This window comes from Cavia porcellus, unplaced genomic scaffold (assembly GCF_034190915.1).
Source record: "Cavia porcellus strain 051 isolate PalLab524CR breed Dunkin Hartley unplaced genomic scaffold, mCavPor4.1 scaffold_2, whole genome shotgun sequence".
Classification (NCBI taxonomy): Eukaryota; Metazoa; Chordata; class Mammalia; order Rodentia; family Caviidae; genus Cavia; species Cavia porcellus.
The window spans coordinates 96,799,672-96,820,273 of record NW_026947485.1 but is presented as its reverse complement, the minus strand read 5'-3'; the positions used below and the strand labels follow the sequence as shown (position 1 = coordinate 96,820,273).

General features: G+C 41.7%; 1 protein-coding gene across 2 annotated transcripts in view; it reads left to right on the top strand.

The window, feature by feature from the left end:
* Cpxm2 (carboxypeptidase X, M14 family member 2) overlaps positions 1 to 20,602 on the top strand; it is a 138,223-nt gene that overhangs the window by 84,795 nt on the left and 32,826 nt on the right. For both annotated transcript variants that reach the window (XM_013143598.2, XM_003479620.4), the window contains 2 exons: positions 2,312 to 2,396; positions 3,315 to 3,465. In XM_013143598.2, the coding sequence (XP_012999052.1) occupies positions 2,312 to 2,396; positions 3,315 to 3,465 (236 nt within the window). The remainder of the gene's footprint in view (positions 1 to 2,311; positions 2,397 to 3,314; positions 3,466 to 20,602) is intronic.

Sequence of the window (20,602 nt, the reverse complement as noted above, 5' to 3'; positions counted from 1 at the left end):
AAATAAGTTTGTTTACTTAATACTAAAATAAGTTTGTTTACTTAATACTAAAATAAGTTTGTTTGTAAGAATATCTAATACTTAGCAGATATTAAGGATGAAGAGACATGTCAGTATATGACTAGCCAAACAAGCCTCTGGATGCAGGATAGATTGAGAAGCGGTTTGTGTTCCAGGAGACCGTTTGTAGGCAGCTGTTCTGACATAAAAGAATGGGCTGGGATGGTGACAGTGGAAGTGAAGAGAGCTGTGTACATTCCGCAGAGCTATGACTTTAAAATTTACAGAGCTTTATGATAGGTTGAATATAGGGCAAAGGGAGGCAGAGCGTCAAGAATGCCTGAGGACTTTGGCCTCCCTGGTGGGTGGACATGCCTTTCCTGAGGTCAGGGTTCTACTGGCCCACCATGTCGGGCGCACAGTGGAGAGGTCAATCAGTTGGCTGGGGAATGTTATATGTGGGGTGTTGCTGAGACATTAGGTGGAGAGGTTGCATAGAAGGATATGCTGCAGCTCAGGAAAGAGATCTGAGACACATAATTGATTATTATTCAAGCAAAAGTGTTAGTTACATAAATATATATACTAGAGAAATTATTACAACTTTGATTTCCTGTTTTACTCCTTCCTTCCCTTCTCTTTCCTTCCTACTTCCCTTCCTTTCCTCTTCCTTGTCCTCTTTTCTTCCTTCCCTTCCTTTCCCTTCCTTCCCTTCCCTTCCCTTTCTTGGGAGAGCTTAATTTGTCTTTCTACCTGCCTTGCACTGTACTTCTCGTGTGTTTCTTTTGATGAGAAATTTCCTGCCTTCATCACCTTTATCTCAGTAGGTGACAGCTCCCACCCCAATAGTCTGACTTGCTGGGTCACCATTGGGCACTATGGGCTGAAGAACAGACAACAAAGCGCACTGTAGCTGCAGGTCATTTGGAAATTATTTCTGTGTGGGAAACAGGTTGCTATTTTGGGTGAGGACAATTTTCCGGGCAAAGGACCTGAGAGCTGTTGCTGAAGTGCCTTTCAGTGGGCCCAGCATCCCTGCCTGCAGCGCTGGCTCTTGCTCTCAAGGGCAGGAAGTGTTGTTTGATGGAGCTTGGCTTCCAGCAGGTATTTAGCCAAAGCTGGTGGGGAGGAGAGGGGTGAAGGCTTAAGATGAAGCTTTGTTTCTAAGCATATACAAAACTACTTAAGAAAACATTTTCTCGGGCTGGGGATTTAGCTCAGCGGCATAAGCGCCTGCCTTGCAAGCAGGCAGTTGAGAGTTCGATCCCTGGTACCGATAAAAAAGACAAAAAAAAAAAAAAGAAAAGAAAACATTTTCTCAGTAAGTCAGTCAGAAGAACTGGAAAGAATAGAACCGCTACTGCTCTTCCTAAACTTACAGGACAGTGCTGACTCTGACTAGAAACTGAGAACCTTGTTAAGATTGCTTGAGACCAAGCAGATCTCGTAGTAGGGAAGGAGCCTTAAATTTTCCTTGGGCAGAATTGTCTTAAAGACTAAGAAAGTAATGTTTGGTGCCAGTATCTTAAAAATTAAGAAGGGAAAGTACACAGAAAGACTTTTCTATGTTGTCAACAATGTTATAGAGAAAACCAAGACAGAGAGAAAAAAATGTGTTCATACATAAAGTTTTAATTTTGTTTTTGCTGTGCCTATCAGATTGACCTCTATTTTGAGGAGTCAAATGAAGGCTTGTTTTATCCTCAGTGATTTGTGGTAGGAGGATGTGGTGGCAGGGTCTAGCCACCATTGGTTTCTTGCTGGGGTGGGGACCGTCTATGTGAGTGACAGCCAAAGAGAAATTCAGTGTCTTTTCTAGACCTGAGCTGTTATTTTTGAGATTAGTGAGATTTGATTTGTTATATTCCCATGTCATTTTCCAGATGAAATTTCTAGAACAATTTTCAACCTTTACTGAGCTTATATTTCCATGTAGCACTTTAGTAAGCTTTTGCTCTACATGAAATAACTGTTTAATACAAATCAACATTGAGTGTTTACTAGGGGCTACAACTTATCCTAAATGTTTAAAAGGTATTAAAGCATTCAGTGTTTTCATTAATCCTTCAAGGTTGTCACTTTCATCATTCCCATTTTGTGGATCAGTAATAGTGGCATGGAGAAGTCAGTTACCTGACCAGAGTCAAAAAGCCCAGAAGTGTCATGGAACCATGGGTTGGGGTTCCATGTTCCATGGAATGTGAAGTTCCAGTGCTGGAAATAATACTCAGGTTCTTACTTCTACCGCTCTGCACGGAAGAGATAAATATTTTAAAGTGTGTTATTCCAAAGATGTTTTATTTTCTTGTAGGAGTGATTGGGTGACATCCTATAAGGTGATGGTAAGCAATGACAGCCACACTTGGGTCACTGTTAAGAATGGATCTGGAGACATGGTAAGCCTCTTTTTCTCCTATAACCATTCCCTTCACGCCTGGCTATGTGGGCTTTGCAAAGAGAGGCATCATATGCTCAGTCCCCTGGAGGTTTGCTAGTTCTGTGTCAACTCAAACTAACCATGAATGTCCAAGAGATGGTGACCCCATTTCCATGCCCTCTAGCTCAGTACCTAGTATACCACATTGAGGGCACCTCAAAATTCAGCCTTTACTCCAATAGAAGAGCTTCTGGCATGTAGGCTCTTGTACAGTTTCCTCTTAACCCTGTGCAGATATGTGGCAAATATCTGGGGGCTCTCACAGGTCTTCAGTTTAATGACCTTGGATCTTTAGGTCTGTTATTACTCTCATCTTGTCACTTTCATACTCAGATTCTGAAGTGCACATTCCTAGCATGGTATTCAGTGCCTCAGATACTCTGACTGCAGCTTCTTTTTCTACCTTCCTTCTCATTCTCACCCCACACCAAGATTCCCATCTTCTGGTAGCAGGTAACCAACTGCTTTTCTAACCATGAAACCTATTTCTGGGCCGCTTTAATTATTGCCACTCCTTTTCTGGAAAATCTCTCCCATTCCTATGGATATACATAGTTTTCCTTCAGTGCCAGGTCAAATGGTACCACTTCCCCAAAGCTTTGCCTGGTCTTTTTCTTCTAAAATCTCAAAGCTCTGGTGGTATCCCTGTGCCATGACGCTGATAGATTGTCATACAGTAGATAAGTACTCTACCCACTCTTGCCAGTAGGGCTTCCTGGGGAAGGGTCCACCCTGCACGTATTTCTCTTTTCTCCTCAGTGCCCAGAACAAGTTAATATTCCTTAGTAGCATCTTGTTGACAGTGAATTATTGAGTCGCTTACCCCTTGATAATCAGGCTGTAAAAGATTCTCCTTTTACCCCTTGAGTGTAAATAGATATTTGAAGGAAACAGTGAAAAGGAGATCCCCGTGCTCAATGAGCTGCCAGTGCCAATGGTGGCCCGCTACATTCGCATAAACCCACAGTCCTGGTTTGATAACGGGAACATCTGTATGAGGATGGAGATTCTGGGCTGCCCGCTGCCAGGTGAGTTCACCCTGACTGTGCACCTGCTTATGGGAAACAGGTGCATAGCCAAAGTGAGTAAAGTAAAGCAAGAAACTTTCGTGTGCGTGTTAAAAAGAAAATATATCTCTATTGCAGAATATTGCAGAAACATAGGTGAACCAAAGAGAAAAAAAATAAATGTCTCATAATTTTCACTCAGAAGCACCATGAATATTGGTGGTATTGGGGTCTCTTGCCATGTGTGGTTGTACCTACAGTGATTTTTAAGTGATGCTTATTCATCCCACAGGGTTGAAAATTCACCTAACATTATCATCAAGAAATAAGCAAAACATTACAAAAAATTTTGGAGGTGCTGAGATGTAGCTCAGTGATAAGATGCTTATGAGCATGCATGAGACCCTGGGTACAATATTGAACACTACAAAAACTTGGAAGGGGGTGTAATTATTGTCTTTGGCGGGTTCTGCTATACTGGGTAGTGGAGGTGGTGCAGCTAGTGGCAAAAGCTCATTTTAAACTGGATGATTTTCATGCTTTGTTTTTGTAAGAACTTTACTCAAATGCCTCTCTTGGATGAATCCTCACTCTGTTAGGTCATATCCCCAGGCCCTGCTTTCACATGATGGGATTAGGTCCCTAATAGGATCTGCTCTGCACAGACCTGGTCTGGTCTTTCAGACACTGTTGGGTTGTTCCTTCAATAACCCACAGGAAGCAGCCTCTTTGTCCTGATGACACATTTCAAAGAAGGTAACTGGCCCAAGATCCTCCATGTGATCCCTTGTAAGAACTTACTCTCTCCTGCTCACCCTCGCCCAGGTCATGATGAACCAGAGCAGTGCTGTGGTCATCTCTTGCACATGTCTCCTCCAGGAAATCTCCTTGCTCTTGCTCTCGCCCATGTGATCTGGGACCTGGCATATTATGGACCTCAGTGCCCCCTAATGCTGCTGGGGCAGGGAGCTACCAGCTGCAATGCTGTTTCCATCCTTAGCACAACCTCACCATGAACTCATGTTTGCTGTGTTTTCAAAGCATGTTTAATGTCATTTTACTATTTTTCTTTCAGTTCCATGATATGCATGATCTTGCTTTGCCAACCAAGGAATTTTAGAGCACAAAGTGCATGATGAGTAAGTTGGGCCCATCTACCTGTTTCATTACCCTCAAATCAGAGCTTTCATGTATATTTGCACTTGATGGATTGCAAAACTTTTTCGTGGCATTAGAGCTACTAGAGACCATCTGTCTTATGACTGCTTTCTTTCCTAGTCCATGGGCAAAATCCTGTGATTTTCATCTGCTTTTGGTAGTTGCAAGTTCAGTTGTATTCAGTATTCTGACTCTATAAAGAGCCCCACTACTAATCCTCGCTGCTGTCATTGTTGCATTTATGTGTGTGTGTGTGTGTGTGTGTGTGTGTGTGTGCATTCTTTTTTCCTGAAAGTAGGATTGTTGGTACAAATGATGCGCACCTTTTCAAGGCTGACAGGAGAGACTGTTGTAGTGCTGTCTAATTTGAGACTTGAGCCCCCTTCTATGACTGGTTCTGCTGGAACTGCAGTTTCAGGTCCAGCCTGCTTCTATCTGGGGCCTGTGGTCATTGTTGTTGGCAGGAATCATCAGGGAGAGAGTCATGGGCTCTGCTTCTCTTTAAATCAAGCCAGGAGTCTTGCTTAGCTCAGCCGTGGCCTGCTTGGTTTAAAGAGCAGGGTGATGGTTTCTCTCTGCAGGCAGGAATTCAGTTGTTGTTGGTAAAGGGCAGAGGGCACTCTGTATGAGTCTCATGAAATAAATATTCCCTATGAAGTTATTCTTGGTGTGTGTTTGAAGATAGCTTCTGGGGGCTATTGAAATTCTCACGAAGACCGTTGTATTGTGAAACCTGGGTAGCTTTCAAGCATGAACTCGGTGTGATTCTGTCCCCACTACCCCACCCAATATTTAGGGCCATTTTTCTTCTGGGATTTCCTTGGCAGTGTCCCTAGAGTGTGCTGGCTGTTCATATATTCTGCCTGGTGGTGATGAGGGCTGAGAGCAAGGGTGGCAGTCAGGCCCAGAATGAGCCTGGGCCTATCACCTGATGCCAATGAGATGCCTTCATTAAAGTAATGAAGCCAATGTCAGAAATGGCCCAACTAATTCAGCTCTGCAAACTCAAGGTGAACTTGAGGTTTTAATGCAGCCAGCTGGAAACTTGCTCTTCCTGGAGCTTTTTGTTATGAAAAATTCATTGACCTTTGTTTCCACATCACTTTGTTCTGTCCCTTTCGATTCTTTGCACCTCTCTGAACTCTCTGGTGGGGACAGACTCAGGAGTTACTGGTGCTTTTTAAGATTTTGTGAAGACTATTTCCAGAAATATTTGAGCTGGAAAGTGCATTACCATATACCATGGTCTAGCAATAGGATTTTAAAGCTAAAAAGTAAATAAAAGCAGAGAGTTTTAGTTTAATGAGTATAAAGAATTTCAAGTTTGCAAGACTGTGAAGGTTCTGGACATGGAGGGTGGCAGTGGCTGCACAGCTTGGATGTGCTTAATGATGCCGAGCCATGCGTGTAAAAATACTTCTGATGGTAAATGCTGTATGCATTTTATCACAACTAAAAATAAAATAATTATAATGCTATTAATTTTAAAAAGTAAAAGAAAGCTCTTTTCCTCATGTTGGATGGACATGTCCAGTTGAGACTAAAGTTTGACACTTAGAACCTGAACAGAGCATCTGAAGATAGTTAAGATAGAAGTTGACTTCAGGGTTATGGCTTTGGAACTTTTAGATAATTTGCTTTTGCAAAAAACAAAAGCCTACCATCTATGCTGCCTAGTTCTTACAGGAACCTGGTGAGCTTTGTATGTGACTTCTCTATAATAGAGTGAAGGGTCCTGCCCAAAGTTCTGGGATATGATCTTCAGGATTGGAGATACATACTAAAGCCTCCACTGGTGCCCAGTGGATTCCATGATGAATGTGTGACTTTGACCTCTTTCAAGGAAGTTGTCATTTCATCTTCTTGGCCACCGAGTCTGACCACTTGTCCTTCTGTACAACACTAAGGTGTTCCGGGTTCTTGAGTTTGACTTAGAATGTAGTGATGAGCTGTATGGTGATCTGGGAATAGAGCTTATTCTCCTTTGAGCACAGAGGAACTGCCGAAGGTCAGTGTCTGACTCATTGATTCAGGTCAGCCAGGGTAAGTTGAAATGTTTCTTTCTTACCAGTAAGGGTACCCTCTCAACCCATTTTTATTAGTTCATGAGTTACTGAAAAGTTATTATTATTATTATTATCTCAACCTTGTGCTTGCCAGCAGGCACTTGGGCCACTGAGCTAAATCCCCGACCACTGAAAAGTTATTTTAATGGTGAAACAAGTCACTTGACTTACTGACCTATAATGTTTCAGTCAGCTCGCCCACTCATCATTATATGCAAATTGTGTGTGTGTGTGTGTGTGTGTGTGATGACCTGTTGCCCTGTTGGGTCAGTATGGCTAAACTAATGAGTCTGTTTGGCTGCCTCCTTCTTTTCTTTAGAGAGTTAGGCTTGAGTATGAATGCCCTCTTGGGCCAAGGTGTTGATGATTAATTTGGGACTCAGGCCCGTATTTCTGACAAGTCAGGAATTAGATGGGGTATGAAGGTACCTATTGTCTCCCCTTCTTTCAGGCCTCCTTTGTTAAAAGTGATGGTCTCGGCCTCCTCAGAATAAGAACGGAGAGTCTTGGCACATTCCCCTTCATTCTTATGGCTACAATGCCCTTAAAAAAGAGGTGAACTGCCCCTCTCAGGGGAAGTCTGGTGGAAAGAAAGAGCATGAACTTCCGCTTAGATCAGACCTAAGTTCAAATTTCATGTCTAATCTTTAGTAATTGTGGTCTCTAGGAACTTTGGAAATAGTCTTTGCTTTGCTTTTCTCATCTATAAAAAGGAAGTAATATCTTCTCTATAGAATTTTCACTAAGTCCTTAAGCTTCTGGACTTTTGTAGAATGACCAAATAAAGTACTCAGGCCCTCAGAAAATCTAATCTCTTCCCCTCCCTGGTATTTTTGTGACCTCTTAGAGTGGCTGCCTGGCTGCCCTATGTCTCTTGCGTCACATTCTTTCTCTCAACTCTGTTCGTGGTTTCCTTAGATCATTCTTATCAGGTACTCTAGATTCTAGAACAACAGTCTCGGGCCATAGGTCTGAAGAGGAGGAGCTGGGCAGATCTGGGGTGCCCTTACTGGCCTCTCTGCATGTCTGGAGGACTCTGGATATCTGCGCCCAGACTGCTGGAGTTCCCTCAGGCTTCCAGGTGCAGTGAAGGAGAGAGGTGGGTTTGAGGCTTCCACATCAGCCTCCCCATTCACGGCTTCATTTGGAGACCTGCTGAGCTCCCGATAGGTGGGCTGGCCCACACTACCAGCCTAGCCCAGCCTGTTTAGCTGCTGCGCCTGGCCATAGGTCTGCAGAGGAGGAGCTGGGCAGATCTGGGGTGCCCTCACTGGCCTCCCTGCGTGTCTGGAGGACTCTGGATATCTGCGCCCAGACTGCTGGAGTTCCCTCAGGCTTCCAGGTGCAGTGAAGGGGAGAGGTGGGTTTGAGGCTTCCACATCAGCCTCCCCATTCCCAGCTTCACTTGGAGACCTGCTGAGCTCCCCATAGGTGGGCTGGCCCACACTACCAGCCTAGCCCAGCCTGTTTAGCTGCCGCGCCTGGCTATAGGCCTGCAGAGGAGGAGCTGGGCAGATCTGGGGTGCCCTCACCGGCCTCTCTGCGTGTCTGGAGGACTCTGGATATCTGCGCCCAGACTGCTGGAGTTCCCTCAGGCTTCCAGGTGCAGTGAAGGGGAGAGGTGGGTTTGAGGCTTCCACATCAGCCTCCCCATTCCGGCTTCACTTAGAGACCTGCTGAGCTCCCGATAGGTGGGCTGGCCCACACTACCAGCCTAGCCCAGCCTGTTTAGCTGCCGCGCCTGGCCATTGGTCTGCAGAGGAGGAGCTGGGCAGATTTGGGGTGCCTGCATCGGCCTCTCCATGTGTCTGGAGGACTGTGGATATCTCTGCAACCAGGGAGGGTCCACAGGTTCCTGAAGCACTGCGGCCTGTGGTGAGTACCCTAACCCAGCTGCGATTGAAGAACTGTGGAGCTTCCAAGGGGCAGGTGGGCGCACAGTGTCCCTGAGGCCCAGCTTGTCTGGAACTGCGGAGTTCTGAGCAGGCAGAGGAGGGCCACTGGTTCTGTAGGCCTAATGGCTTGGGGTAGCGCGGCGCCAGAGTCTCAGTAGCTCCAAACATAGAAGGGGATTTTCAACAGATCCTGAGGAAGCTTTCAAATAACACTTGAAACACAGAAATATAGGAAAATGACAAAACGAAAGACCAAATTACAACCTCAAACCTCCAGCCCATCTCAAAAAACCCTAGAAGCGATGTATATAGAAGAAAATATATCCCATCCACCTCATATATCGGACACAATAGCCACTGAAATTGACAAGCAACTCCAGGAAGCTTTAAAGAAATTCAAACTCGAAATAATCTCCCAGATAAAAGAAGAAATGATAAAAGAAATGAAAGAGATTCTAAATATATCTAAAGAAAACACAGATAAAAAATTGGAGGAACTAAACAAAAAGATAGAATCCCTAGACGAGCAATATAAGAAACAAACAATACATAATGCAGATGCACAGAGATATACAGGAAATAAAAAACTCCACTGAAAGTTGTAAAAACCGCCTTAATGAAAGTGAAGATAGAATTTCAGACCTTGAAGACAGGATTGCAGCTAGTGAACAGGAAAGGAAAGATCTTTTGAAAATAACAAGGAACCAGGAAACAACAATTCAACAACTGCAAGATGATGCAAAGAAGAATAACATAAGAATGATAGGGAGTAATGAAAGAGAGGGAGACAACATGAAGGATGTCAGGAGGATATTTAGAGAAGTAATAGCTGAAAATTTCCCAAGCATGAGATCAGAAACTGACATCAGGATCAGTGAAGCATATAGAACTCCAAACAGTCATAACCAAAATAAAACTACACCCAGACATATAATAATCACCATCCCAGAAATCCAACACAAGAATAGATTATTAAAAGCTGTCAGAGAGAAAAGACAAATCACTTATAAAGGAAAACCTATCAGAATCACAGCAGACTTCTCAGCACAAACGATAAAGTCAAGAAGAGCATGGAGTGAAGTATTCCAGATCCTAAAGCAAAATGATTTCCAACCTAGACTGATATATCCTGCAAAACTATCATTCAAAATAGATGGTGCAATACGATACTTCCATGACAAAGAACAGCTGAAGAACTTCATGAACACCAAACCAACCCTGCAAAAAATATTGAAAGACAGTTTAGATACACAAAGGAAAAAACCACTAAGCAAAGCAAATAATTAAACAGAACCGAAAGATAAAGATGCAACAGCAGAGAGATAACATTCCTACAATTAACCAGCATTTAACAGTAATAACCATTAATGTAAATGGTCTCAATGCACCAATCAAAAGAAACAGACTGGCAGAACGGATCAAGAAACAAAATCCAACCATATGCTGTTTACAGGAAACCCATCTAACCCAGAAGGATACTCACAGACTGAAAGTCAAAGGATGGAAAACAATTCTTCATGCAGCAGGAATCCAGAAAAAGGCAGGAGTAGCCATTCTGTTTGCAGACAACGTGAACTTTAAACCAACAATGACCATAAAGGACAAAGAAGGTCACTACATACTCGTAAGGGGAAAACTCCAAGAGGAAGAGATAACTATCTTAAATATATACGCACCAAACTCCAGAGCACCCAGTTATATAAAACAATTATTAACAGAAATGAAAACTCAAATTATCAGTAACACAATTGTAACAGGAGACCTTAATACACCACTGACACCAAGGGACAGATCAACCAGACAGAAAATGAGCAAAGAAATAACAGAACTGAATCACACCTGTGAACAAATGGGTTTGATAGACATATACAGAATGTTCCACCCAACAACATCAGAATACACATTCTTCTCAGCAGTACATGGATCATTTTCTAAAATAGACCATATATTAGCTCACAGAACATATTTAAGCAAATGCAAAAGAGTTGAAATCATCCCTTGAATATTATCGGATCATAGCGCTCTGAAATTAGAAATTAATGACAAAGGATACTGCAAAAATTCCGCAAACACATGGAAACTAAATAACACACTCTTGAGTAATCAGTGGGTCACAGAAGAAATTAAAGAAGAAATTAAACAATACCTAAAAGAAAATGAAAATGCAGATACAACTTACTGGAATCTGTGGGATGCAATGAAAGCCGTTCTGAGAGGAAAATTTATTGCACTGAGATCCCACATCAGGAAAACAGAACGAATACAAATAAATAACTTGATGCTACACCTCAAACAGCTAGAAAAAGAAGAGCAAGTCAAGCCCAAAGCCAAAAGAAGAGAGGAAATTATAAAACTCAGAGCAGAAATCAATGCAATAGAGACTAAGAAAACAATCCAAAGAATCAACGAATCAAAGAGTTGGTTCTGTGAAAGAATAAATAAAATCGATAAGCCCCTAGCCAACCTTATTAAAAAAAGGAAAGAAAAAGCTCAAATTCATGCAATAAGAAATGAAAAAGGAGAAATCACTACAGACCCAATAGAAATACAGAGGATCATCAACACCTATTTCGAAAACCTCTACTCTCAAAAGTTTGATAACACAGAAGAAATAGACAGATTCTTAGAAGCATATGAAGTACCAAAGCTAGATCAAGAGGATATAAAACTGTTGAATAACCCAATCTCTGCTAATGAAATTGAGAATGTAATTGGGTCCTTGCCCACCAAGAAGAGCCCAGGCCCAGATGGATTCACTGCAGAATTCTACAAGAAATATAAAGAAGACCTAATGCCGACACTCCTCAAACTATTCAATGAAATTGAAAGGGAAGCAATCCTTCCTAAGTCATTCCTGGAAGCAAATATTACTCTAGTACCAAAACCTGAGAAAGACCCAACTATAAAAGAGAACTATAGACCGATCTCCCTAATGAACACAGATGCAAAAATCCTCAATAAAATATTGGCAAATAGGATCCAGCAAATCATCAAGAAGATTATACACCATGACCAAGTGGGATTCATCCCAGGAATGCAAGGATGGTTCAACATACGCAAATCAATAAATGTAATCCACCATATCAATAAAGCCAAAAATAAGAATCACATGATCATCTCTATAGATGCAGAAAAAGCCTTCGATAAGGTCCAACACTTATTCATGATAAGAACTTTACAGAAAATTGGAATAAATGGTCTTTACCTCAATATAATAAAGGCCATTTATGAAAACCAACAGCCAGCATCATACTAAATGGCCAAAAATTGAAAGCCTTTACTTTAAAATCGGGTACAAGACAAGGATGTCCTTTATCACCACTCCTATTTAATATAGTACTGGAAGTACTAGCCAGAGCAATTAGGCAAGAAAGAGAAATAAAAGGGGTAAAGATAGGAAAAGAAGAAGTTAAATTATCATTGTTTGCAGATGACATGATACTCTACATAGAAGACCCCCTAAACTCCATTGAAATACTCTTAGATACAATAAATAAATTCAGTAATGTGGCTGGATACAAAATCAATACTCAGAAATCAATAGCATTCCTATACACGAACAACAAAATTACAGAGAGGGAAATAAGAGAAACTGGACTATTCACATTAGCAAGCAAAAAAATGAAATATTTAGGAATTACTCTTATGAAAGAAGTGAAAGACTTATACAGTGAAAATTATAATACACTGAAAAAGGAAATTGAAGATGATCTCAGAAAATGGAAAGACATCCCTTGCTCATGGATAGGAAGAACAAACATTGTGAAAATGGCCATTCTCCCAAAACTGTTATACAGATTCAATGCAATCCCAATAGAAATACCATCAACATACCTTATAGATCTAGAGAAATCACTCCTAAATTTCATCTGGAACCAGAAGAGACCTAGAATCGCAAAGGCAATTCTAAGCAGCAAAGACAAAGCAGGAGGCATCACAATCCCTGACTTGAAGTTATACTACAAAGCAACAGTAGTAAAATCAACATGGTATTGGAATCAAAACAGAGCTGAAGATCAGTGGAATAGATTAGAAGATACAACCACAACTACGAACACACTCAACCACCTTATTTTTGATAAAGGAGCCAAGCAGGTTCACTGGAAGAACGACAGTCTCTTTAATAAATGGTGCTGGAAAAACTGGCTCTCCATTTGCCGAAAACTAAAGCTAGACCCATGTCTATCACCATGTACTAAATTAAAATCTAAATGGGTCAAAGATCTGAATATTAAAACAGAAACACTAAATCTATTGGAAGACAAAATAGGTAGAAACCTTGGAGACATAGGAGTAGGTAAAGAATTCATGAACAGGACTCAAACCGCACGGGAAATACTTCCCAGAATCAATAACTGGGACCACTTCTTATTAAAAAGTTTCTGCATGTCAAAAGAAATCTCCAGCATAGTGAAAAGAAAACCCACAAACTGGGAAAAGATTTTAGTGAACTCTCTCTCAGACAAGGGCCTCTTGTCTAAAACATATAAAGAATTAAAGAAACTCAGACCTCCGAAATTCAAAGATCCAATCCAAAAATGGGCATCTGAGATGAATATGCAATTCTCAGATGAAGAAATGCAAATGGCAAATAAATACATGAAAAAATGCTCATCATCATTGGTCATTAGAGAAATGCAAATTAAAACCACACTGAGATACCATCTCACTCCTGAAAGAATGGCCAGGATCAAGAAAACCGACAACAAATGCTGGAGAGGCTGTGGGGAAAAAGGAACTCTCCTGCACTGCTGGTGGGAGTGTAGACTGGTACAGCCTTTGTGGAGATCTGTCTGGAGATTTCTCAAAAAGTTGGGACTGGAAATCCCATTTATTCCAGCTATTCCACTTCTAGGCATATTCCCAGAACAACTGAAAGCATCATACCACAGTGATATATGTGCACCTATGTTTATAGCAGCACAATTTGTAATTGCCAGATCTTGGAAACAACCCAAGTGCCCATCAACTGAGGAATGGATAAAAAAGTTGTGGTATTTCTATACAATGGAGTATTATTCAGCTATAAAGAAGGATGACATTGAGATATTTATCAATAAATGGGCGCAGCTTGAGACCATACTCATTAGTGAAATAAATCAATCTCGCATGTGTGAATACTGAATAGTTTCCCTAATGTAAATAATGATTCAAATATATAAAAATATGTGGTAATCATGATTCCCCATTAGGTGGCCTTGAAGCCTTATAAAGTTTTCACTCATTAATTAGAAAGGCTTTATTCTGGGCTTCTTGATATGAAAATATTTGAAGCTAGAGTATATGAAGTTTTATCCAAATATTTCAAGGAAAAAGACACTATGGTAACTACTATTAAGTCAGGTTATAAGGTGGTGAAGTACTAGGTTGTTGAAACAGTCATGCTGTGACCTCTATTGTTATATTGTTATGTCCTGTTTTATCTCAATCTCCCCCTTATTGTTTCAAAAAAATTATTTAGTCATTTCTTATGTTTGTCTTAATTAAAGAAAAAATTCAAAAAAATTAGGATATATAAATAGTAACTCTTTTCGATTTCCTATTAACTTGTTTTGAAGTCCTGTAGTACTCCCACGATCTTGTTTTGACTGATTAGACTCTGTTCCATTCTATATGATAATATCAAGTTTGAAGACATAGGCAACTACTTTGAAGACAATAAGATTCACTAAGATACCCATTCTGGTTTGACTATTGTCTTCTTTGGAAGTCCTGTAATGTTTACAATGCCTAAGTTTTATTGGTCTTGTTCTCTACTGTTTTGTCCAACTTTATAATATCTAATAAGATAGACAATTCTTTTTAAGGAAACAAGGGACAACGTTGATAACCATTGTTGATAAACTTGTACTCTGTTCTACACCATGTGCTATGTCTATCCTTGGTATTGACTGACAGCTTTGTTTTGCCATATTTGACTGTATTCTTCCCCCCCCCCAAAGAAAGTAATAAGCACTAAGGAGTAATAAAATCCAAGATGTGTAAATTTTGTTGTAAAAAAGAGAGGGAAAAAAAAAAGAAAAAGAGCTCTAACGGATATAACAGCAAGTGTGTTTGGGGGTGTTAAATAGCTGACTTTATCAATGTTTTTGGAACATTGAACACAGCTGTTTGCAGTCTCCCTGTTTGAATGTCCACCTTGTGTTCTTTGATACTGTGATTTGAGGAACTATTTTCAAGAAGATAGTGTGTAATCTACTAGCAGGTGATTTCTTACTGTTATGTTTTTTTGTTTTGTTTTGTTTTGTAGTTCGGTATTGCGTGTACCCTTACGCCGCTTTGGTTTGTTTTGTGTTTTTCTCTTTTTCCTTTTAAATAAAAAAAAAAAAAAAAAAAAAAAAAGAACAACAGTCTCCACTGTTGATGGACATGAAGACTATGAAGAAAGTCTGGGGATGGTAAAGGAGCTTTGATGCACAGCAGATGTGCAGACCCACACGTCAACATTTCTCTTCCTGAGGTCCCTTGCCATCTCCACAGAGGGACTCTAGTGCTTGTACCTTCTTCCCCGGACTGGCTTTCCATGTTACTGAGATTGTTTGTGTCATGTTTCTTTGTTTTATTTTATTTTACTTTATTTTATTATGTTATTGTTGTGGTTTCTGATGTTTCCTCTTTCTGTCCCTGTCTTCCTCCAACTTTCTGTCTCTTGGGCTTCTGGGTTGGCGATGATAGCTGAGCAGTGGTTGTGCTGTCTGGTTTCAAAACAGAAACCATCAATTCCTTGCTCTTTCTCACACTCCAACTAGTTGGCACCTTGCTTTGTGAAGCCATGAGGCTCATGAGAAGAGCTCTTCTGGTTCCCAGGAATGCTGAGAGAGAGGGAGAGAGGGAAAGAGGCAGGGGTGGGACAGGAGGAGAGGAAGAGAGGAAGAGGGAGGGAGGGAGGGAGGAGAGAGAGAGAGAGAGAGAGAGAGAGAGAGAGAGAGAGAGAGAGAGAGAGAGATGCTGTCATTTTTATTTTTAATTTTTGGCAGCTCTTCCGTTCCTATTGTGTAGCATTGTGAAGACTGGATGGGACCAGTTTTGCAGAGAACCAGCACAGAGTACATTCTCAATTTTATTTTCTCCATCTTTTCCTTTTTCCTTTTTTATTGCCCTTGGTTTGGCCATTTTGTCTTATAGTTGATCCATTCCTACAGTCACTAGACCCTATAGATAGTAGATGAGTTTCATTTCTCATCCTCATTAACTCTTTTCTGACTTTGTTTCCTGTCTTGTCTATGTGGATATGTCTCATGGATATGGCTAATCTCTACTTTTCCAGCAATGAAAATGCCAAAGTCTCCATCTTAGATCTTTCTTCATGGAGAGGACTCAGGTGTTTGAGATTGAGAGGACCGATCCCTTGGGGAACCAAAGATTCCTTTCCTTTGTCACATCAAACTCTAGACCTAGGTTTAACTACCATACCAAGGAGCTCACCTCTTCCTGTGCAGAAGCAGCTAAGCTCAGATAGATAGGGGTTGTCGGCCTCTCCAATGGTCTAGCTATAGAGCTTAGCTTTGCTAGTTTGAACAGTGTCCTCCAAAATTTCGGTCCATCTAAAACCTCAGATTGAATCTTATTTAGAAATGGGATCTGTCTAACTGTAATCAGTTAAGATGAGGTCATGTAGAGTTGGGGTGGGCTCTAAATCCAATGGAAGAGAAAGCAGTGATACAGAGCCATATAGGGATGATGGAGGCCATAGCATGAGTGATGCACCGTAAGCCCAGGTGGCCAAAGGCACCCATGACAGGTGTAATGAGACAAGAAGGAGTGTCCCCTAGAGACTATAGAGAACACTCTTGTAGACGTCTTGAATTTTAACCTCTAGTCTTTAGAATTGTGAGAAAATACATTTTGGTTGTGAGTCACTGGTTTATACTACTGTGCTAAGGCATTCTTAGGGTATGCTTATGCTCACTCACTGTTTTGTGACATTCTTTATCCTGAGGCTGTGGCTCCCATTGTCCACCCCTCCACTCACTTCTCTATTCTGTGTCCTGCATGGTGAGGGCATAATAGCATCAGGTGGCTCCTTTAGAGATCTCTCAGCCCTGGAAAAATTGTCTGTAATAACTGGCTTTTCATAAATAGCTTGATTATACAATACCCACCCATCCCTTCATTAATTACTCATTCAGTTCTACATCAAATACTGGTAAGCACCTGTTTACTGGCTCCCAAGAGTCTGAGAGAAGACAGCAGGTACTGCTCTCACCATGCGGGGGGTGAGCTGCATCTGCCTCCCCTAAGGATCCTTCTCAGCTCAGAAGGCTCAGACCCACTGGCTGCAGCCTGTCCTCTCTGTGACAGAAGGTGGCTGGCCTTCCTGAGTTTAAATGAACTTAAAAGTCTTCCTTCTTGGTGCAGCTGCCCCACTGCCAATTGTGTTGGGAGGTGTTAAACCACCTGTCAGCTCTTCTTGGCAGACATCTAACCAGCCCTGTGGCTATCTGCAGAGCAGGGTGGTGGGGGACTGAAGGATTTGCTGGAGTTCCACAAGCTGCATAGTGGGGAAGCTGTGTGGTAAGTGTTATGAAATAAAGCTTTCATAAGTAGTAAGCACAAATAATGTGATGTTCCTTGTTAACCCAGTGGCAGGGCTGGCTCTGCTTGGGGATTTGCAAAACCTGAGGTCCTCCTGGCCTTGCTCCATAGGGACAATTCTGTCATCAAAGAAGTTGGATGGGGTCTGGACAAATGAGTCTTTTGGTCATTAGAGCCCAGCTCTGCGCAGCAGGAATATTGTGGTCAGTTCATGGAGCCCCCTGTACTCAGGGGTCTGGGTCAGGCAGGTGGACGTCAAGAGTCCAGTGTGGAATTTCCTTGGTGCAGCTGTCATCAGGGCAGTAATGATCTGTGCCAGCAGTGCACTTATGGCATTCTCTTCACTATTTGGGAGCATGCCTGAGGAGCCAGAGTTTCCTGTTAAAAAAAAAACTGAGGTGAAATTCACATTCATAACTTTTTAAAGGTACAATTCAAGTAAATATAGAAAGTGATAAATATAAATTGGGAAGGGTATGAAGTGGAGCCAGGGTGGGTAAAGGGAGGAAGGATTAGATCACTGCATGCCACGTGCGTGTTCAGATGTGTCAGACTGAGCTGCACGTGGTGGCATGGCCTGAAGTCCCAGCTACTCAGGAGTCTGAGGTTTCCAGAGTTACTTGAGCGCGGGAGTTTGAGACCAGCCTGGACAACATAGTGGGACCCTTTCTCAAAAGTAAACAAATAAAATGTAAATAATACATCAAAACTTGCTAATATGTACAATTAATACGTGTTGAGAAAAAAGGAACAAAAATGTGTACGGTTATTCACAAGGTTGTATAAACACAAACTCTCTTGTTTCAAAGCTTTGCCATCACTACCTAAAACACTCTGAGCCATTGATAATCACACGGTACCTTTCTCTATCATTCCTTGGTCTCCTCCTTTCCACTCTGTATCTCTGAATTTGCCTTTCAGATAATATCAAAGAAAACCCAGGTCCAGTAATTCGCGGTGAGAGTTGATTCCCATTTGCAGCAGAGAAATCCACTTCTCTCCTAGCTGGGTGCCCAGTCACATCAACCCAGCTCACTGCCGGAGAGCTGCAAACAGGAAACACAGCGGTCCACAAGCCTGACAGTCCCCTTGAGTTTGCAGCAACGTGCTTTGATCCATTCTGTGAATGCTCGTCCTGTTCAGTGAGCTGGTGCCTGGTTTGGGATGCAGAATGTAACCATCGCTGAAAATGATACTTTGAAAGTTAGAGTTTTTTATTTTTAAAGATAAGTTCTCCAAACTTTATCCTGCTGAGCATATAACCAATACTCCCCCCTCTTCTCAGACCCAAAGCAATGACACAATGTACAGACACTGGCTCCAAGAAGCTGGAACCTACTTTTCTTTCCACACGAAAGGGGAGAATGAGCTGAAGATGGCTAGAAGCAATGCATTATCTTTCTGTGCCCCCCCTCCCCCACTTTCCTTACTGTAAAAGACTCTCAATCACCTGTACATAGTGAAATGGTATTTTGAAGCCAATGGGCTCCTTCATCTCCTCAGAGGTAGCTTTGAATAAATCCTTTTTACCAAAATATATGGCCTCCTGGAGCAAACCAACCTGAACATGTGAACATGAATGACCAGTAGCAGGAAGCTCCAAGCTGTGATTGGAACTGGCTCTGGCACTGAAGGGAGGAGGTGGGCATGCCTGCCAGCATTACATTCCAACATTTCCGCAAAGTGTCTGGCTTGTCCGCTTTCTGACATTGTTCACTTTTTCCTGGTCTCCAACATAGCTGATAGCTATGTCATGGGAATGTCACATTGTTTATTGTCAAGTCTGCAGTTGCTTAGTCTGTAGTTGAGATGTGCATCGTTCACCTTTATATGCCCAGCATCCAGTGCATCACTGGCCACAAGCATGTACTCAGTGGATAATGGATTGAAGGCCTTTTGCTTCAAGATTAAAACCACATCCTTATTAATTCCCAATCACTGGTGACATGCAGGTCCTATCTAGCCAGTGATGATGTCATGAGTTTGCTCTCTTATTTACTGTGGTCATTAAGTCAACAAACAAAAGGCTAAGTACTGATCAATATTTTTAACCAGAAAACATCTGCATGTGTGTGATCTCAAAGCCATGAGTCTTAAGGAGTAGAGTGACTTGAGGCAGCGCAGTTAAGCCGTCATACAAATGAGGATCTGCTTCCTAGAGTTTTTTTGGTTAGACAGGGTCACCACTCATCCCAAACTGCCTAGATCAAAGGGGTTTTTCAGATCAAAACCCAGGGCAGTTCTGGATACAAAGCACAAGGAGATCACATGTCGAAATGGTGAGCTCTGATAAGGGGAATCAGGCTGGACTAACTCGACTAAAGCTCAATATTTGTATAGTTTAGTCAAGTGAATAAAGCTAGAAAGATAATTTCAGGCACTGCATCTATGTGTGCCTATCCCCATAACTAAGTTGTTCCTAAGGACTCAGCTGGTTTTCAGTACATCAGATGTTTAAAACTTATTCACTCTGCCAAAAGAAGAAACTTGTCTGCAGAGACAAAAAAAAAAAAATTAGCAAGACAGAATAGGAATGAGAAGGGATAGATGCATAGGGAAAGGAGTAGATAGCTGGGCAGACCCACCAGAAGACATTTTTGAAGTCCCTGACACAAACCTCTAAATTTGACATTTACATGTGGCTATAAAATTCCTCCTTATGCTGGTTAATCTTGTACTAATTACTTGCAACTGAAAAAAATTCTGACAATAGAATTGATTTAATGTTTTCATTCTATGTTTAGGATCTGCCAATATTGTTTGTTTTTAAATAAACCTTTTGTACTTTCTGAAATACAAGGGGGGAAATCCTAACTCCATGGAAGCAGGCAAGAGGTTGATTTGCACAACTCCATCTGTGATAATAAAGACTTACAGCCTGAGTCTTTCAGGACCTCTGTTTTAAATGTCAGAAGTGCTCCTCAAATTAAAGAAAAAAAAATATGCTGGCATAAATGAAAATCCCAAAGGTGGGTCTGAGTTTGGCTGCAGGTAAAGGTAGCCTAATAGTGTAGGGCCTCCTTAGGGTGGGGATCAGACCGGCTCCTATTCTTGCAGACTGGCAGGTTGGCTCCTCACACCCCAAACTTATATTTTTATCCCAGCAACTTCACAGATAAAGAATCTATAGCTCTGGCAGAAGAGACATCTGATGGTGCAGGGTGGGCCTTGAGTCACCTGTGAGTCAGTGATGGTGACTGAAGCAAGTGCGTTCAATGTGTGGCCCTGAGCCACATACTCACACCTGCAAGTCCAGGAAGGTAGCTCCACTGAATCACCTGGAGTATATTCCCCAGAAGAGGAAGGGGTTCTTTTGTCCTCAGAAAGAGGCAGGGAGGGAGCTTGCATGATGAACTAGTGCTCTGGGCTTGATTCTTATCTCTAAGCACTAAGACACTAAGCAGTGTCTTCTAGTAGATTCTCAGTAAAACTTTGTCCAGTCAGAATAAATGGGCAAATGGTCTATTCAAAACAAGGAGGCTGAAAGTCATAAAAAATACCTGT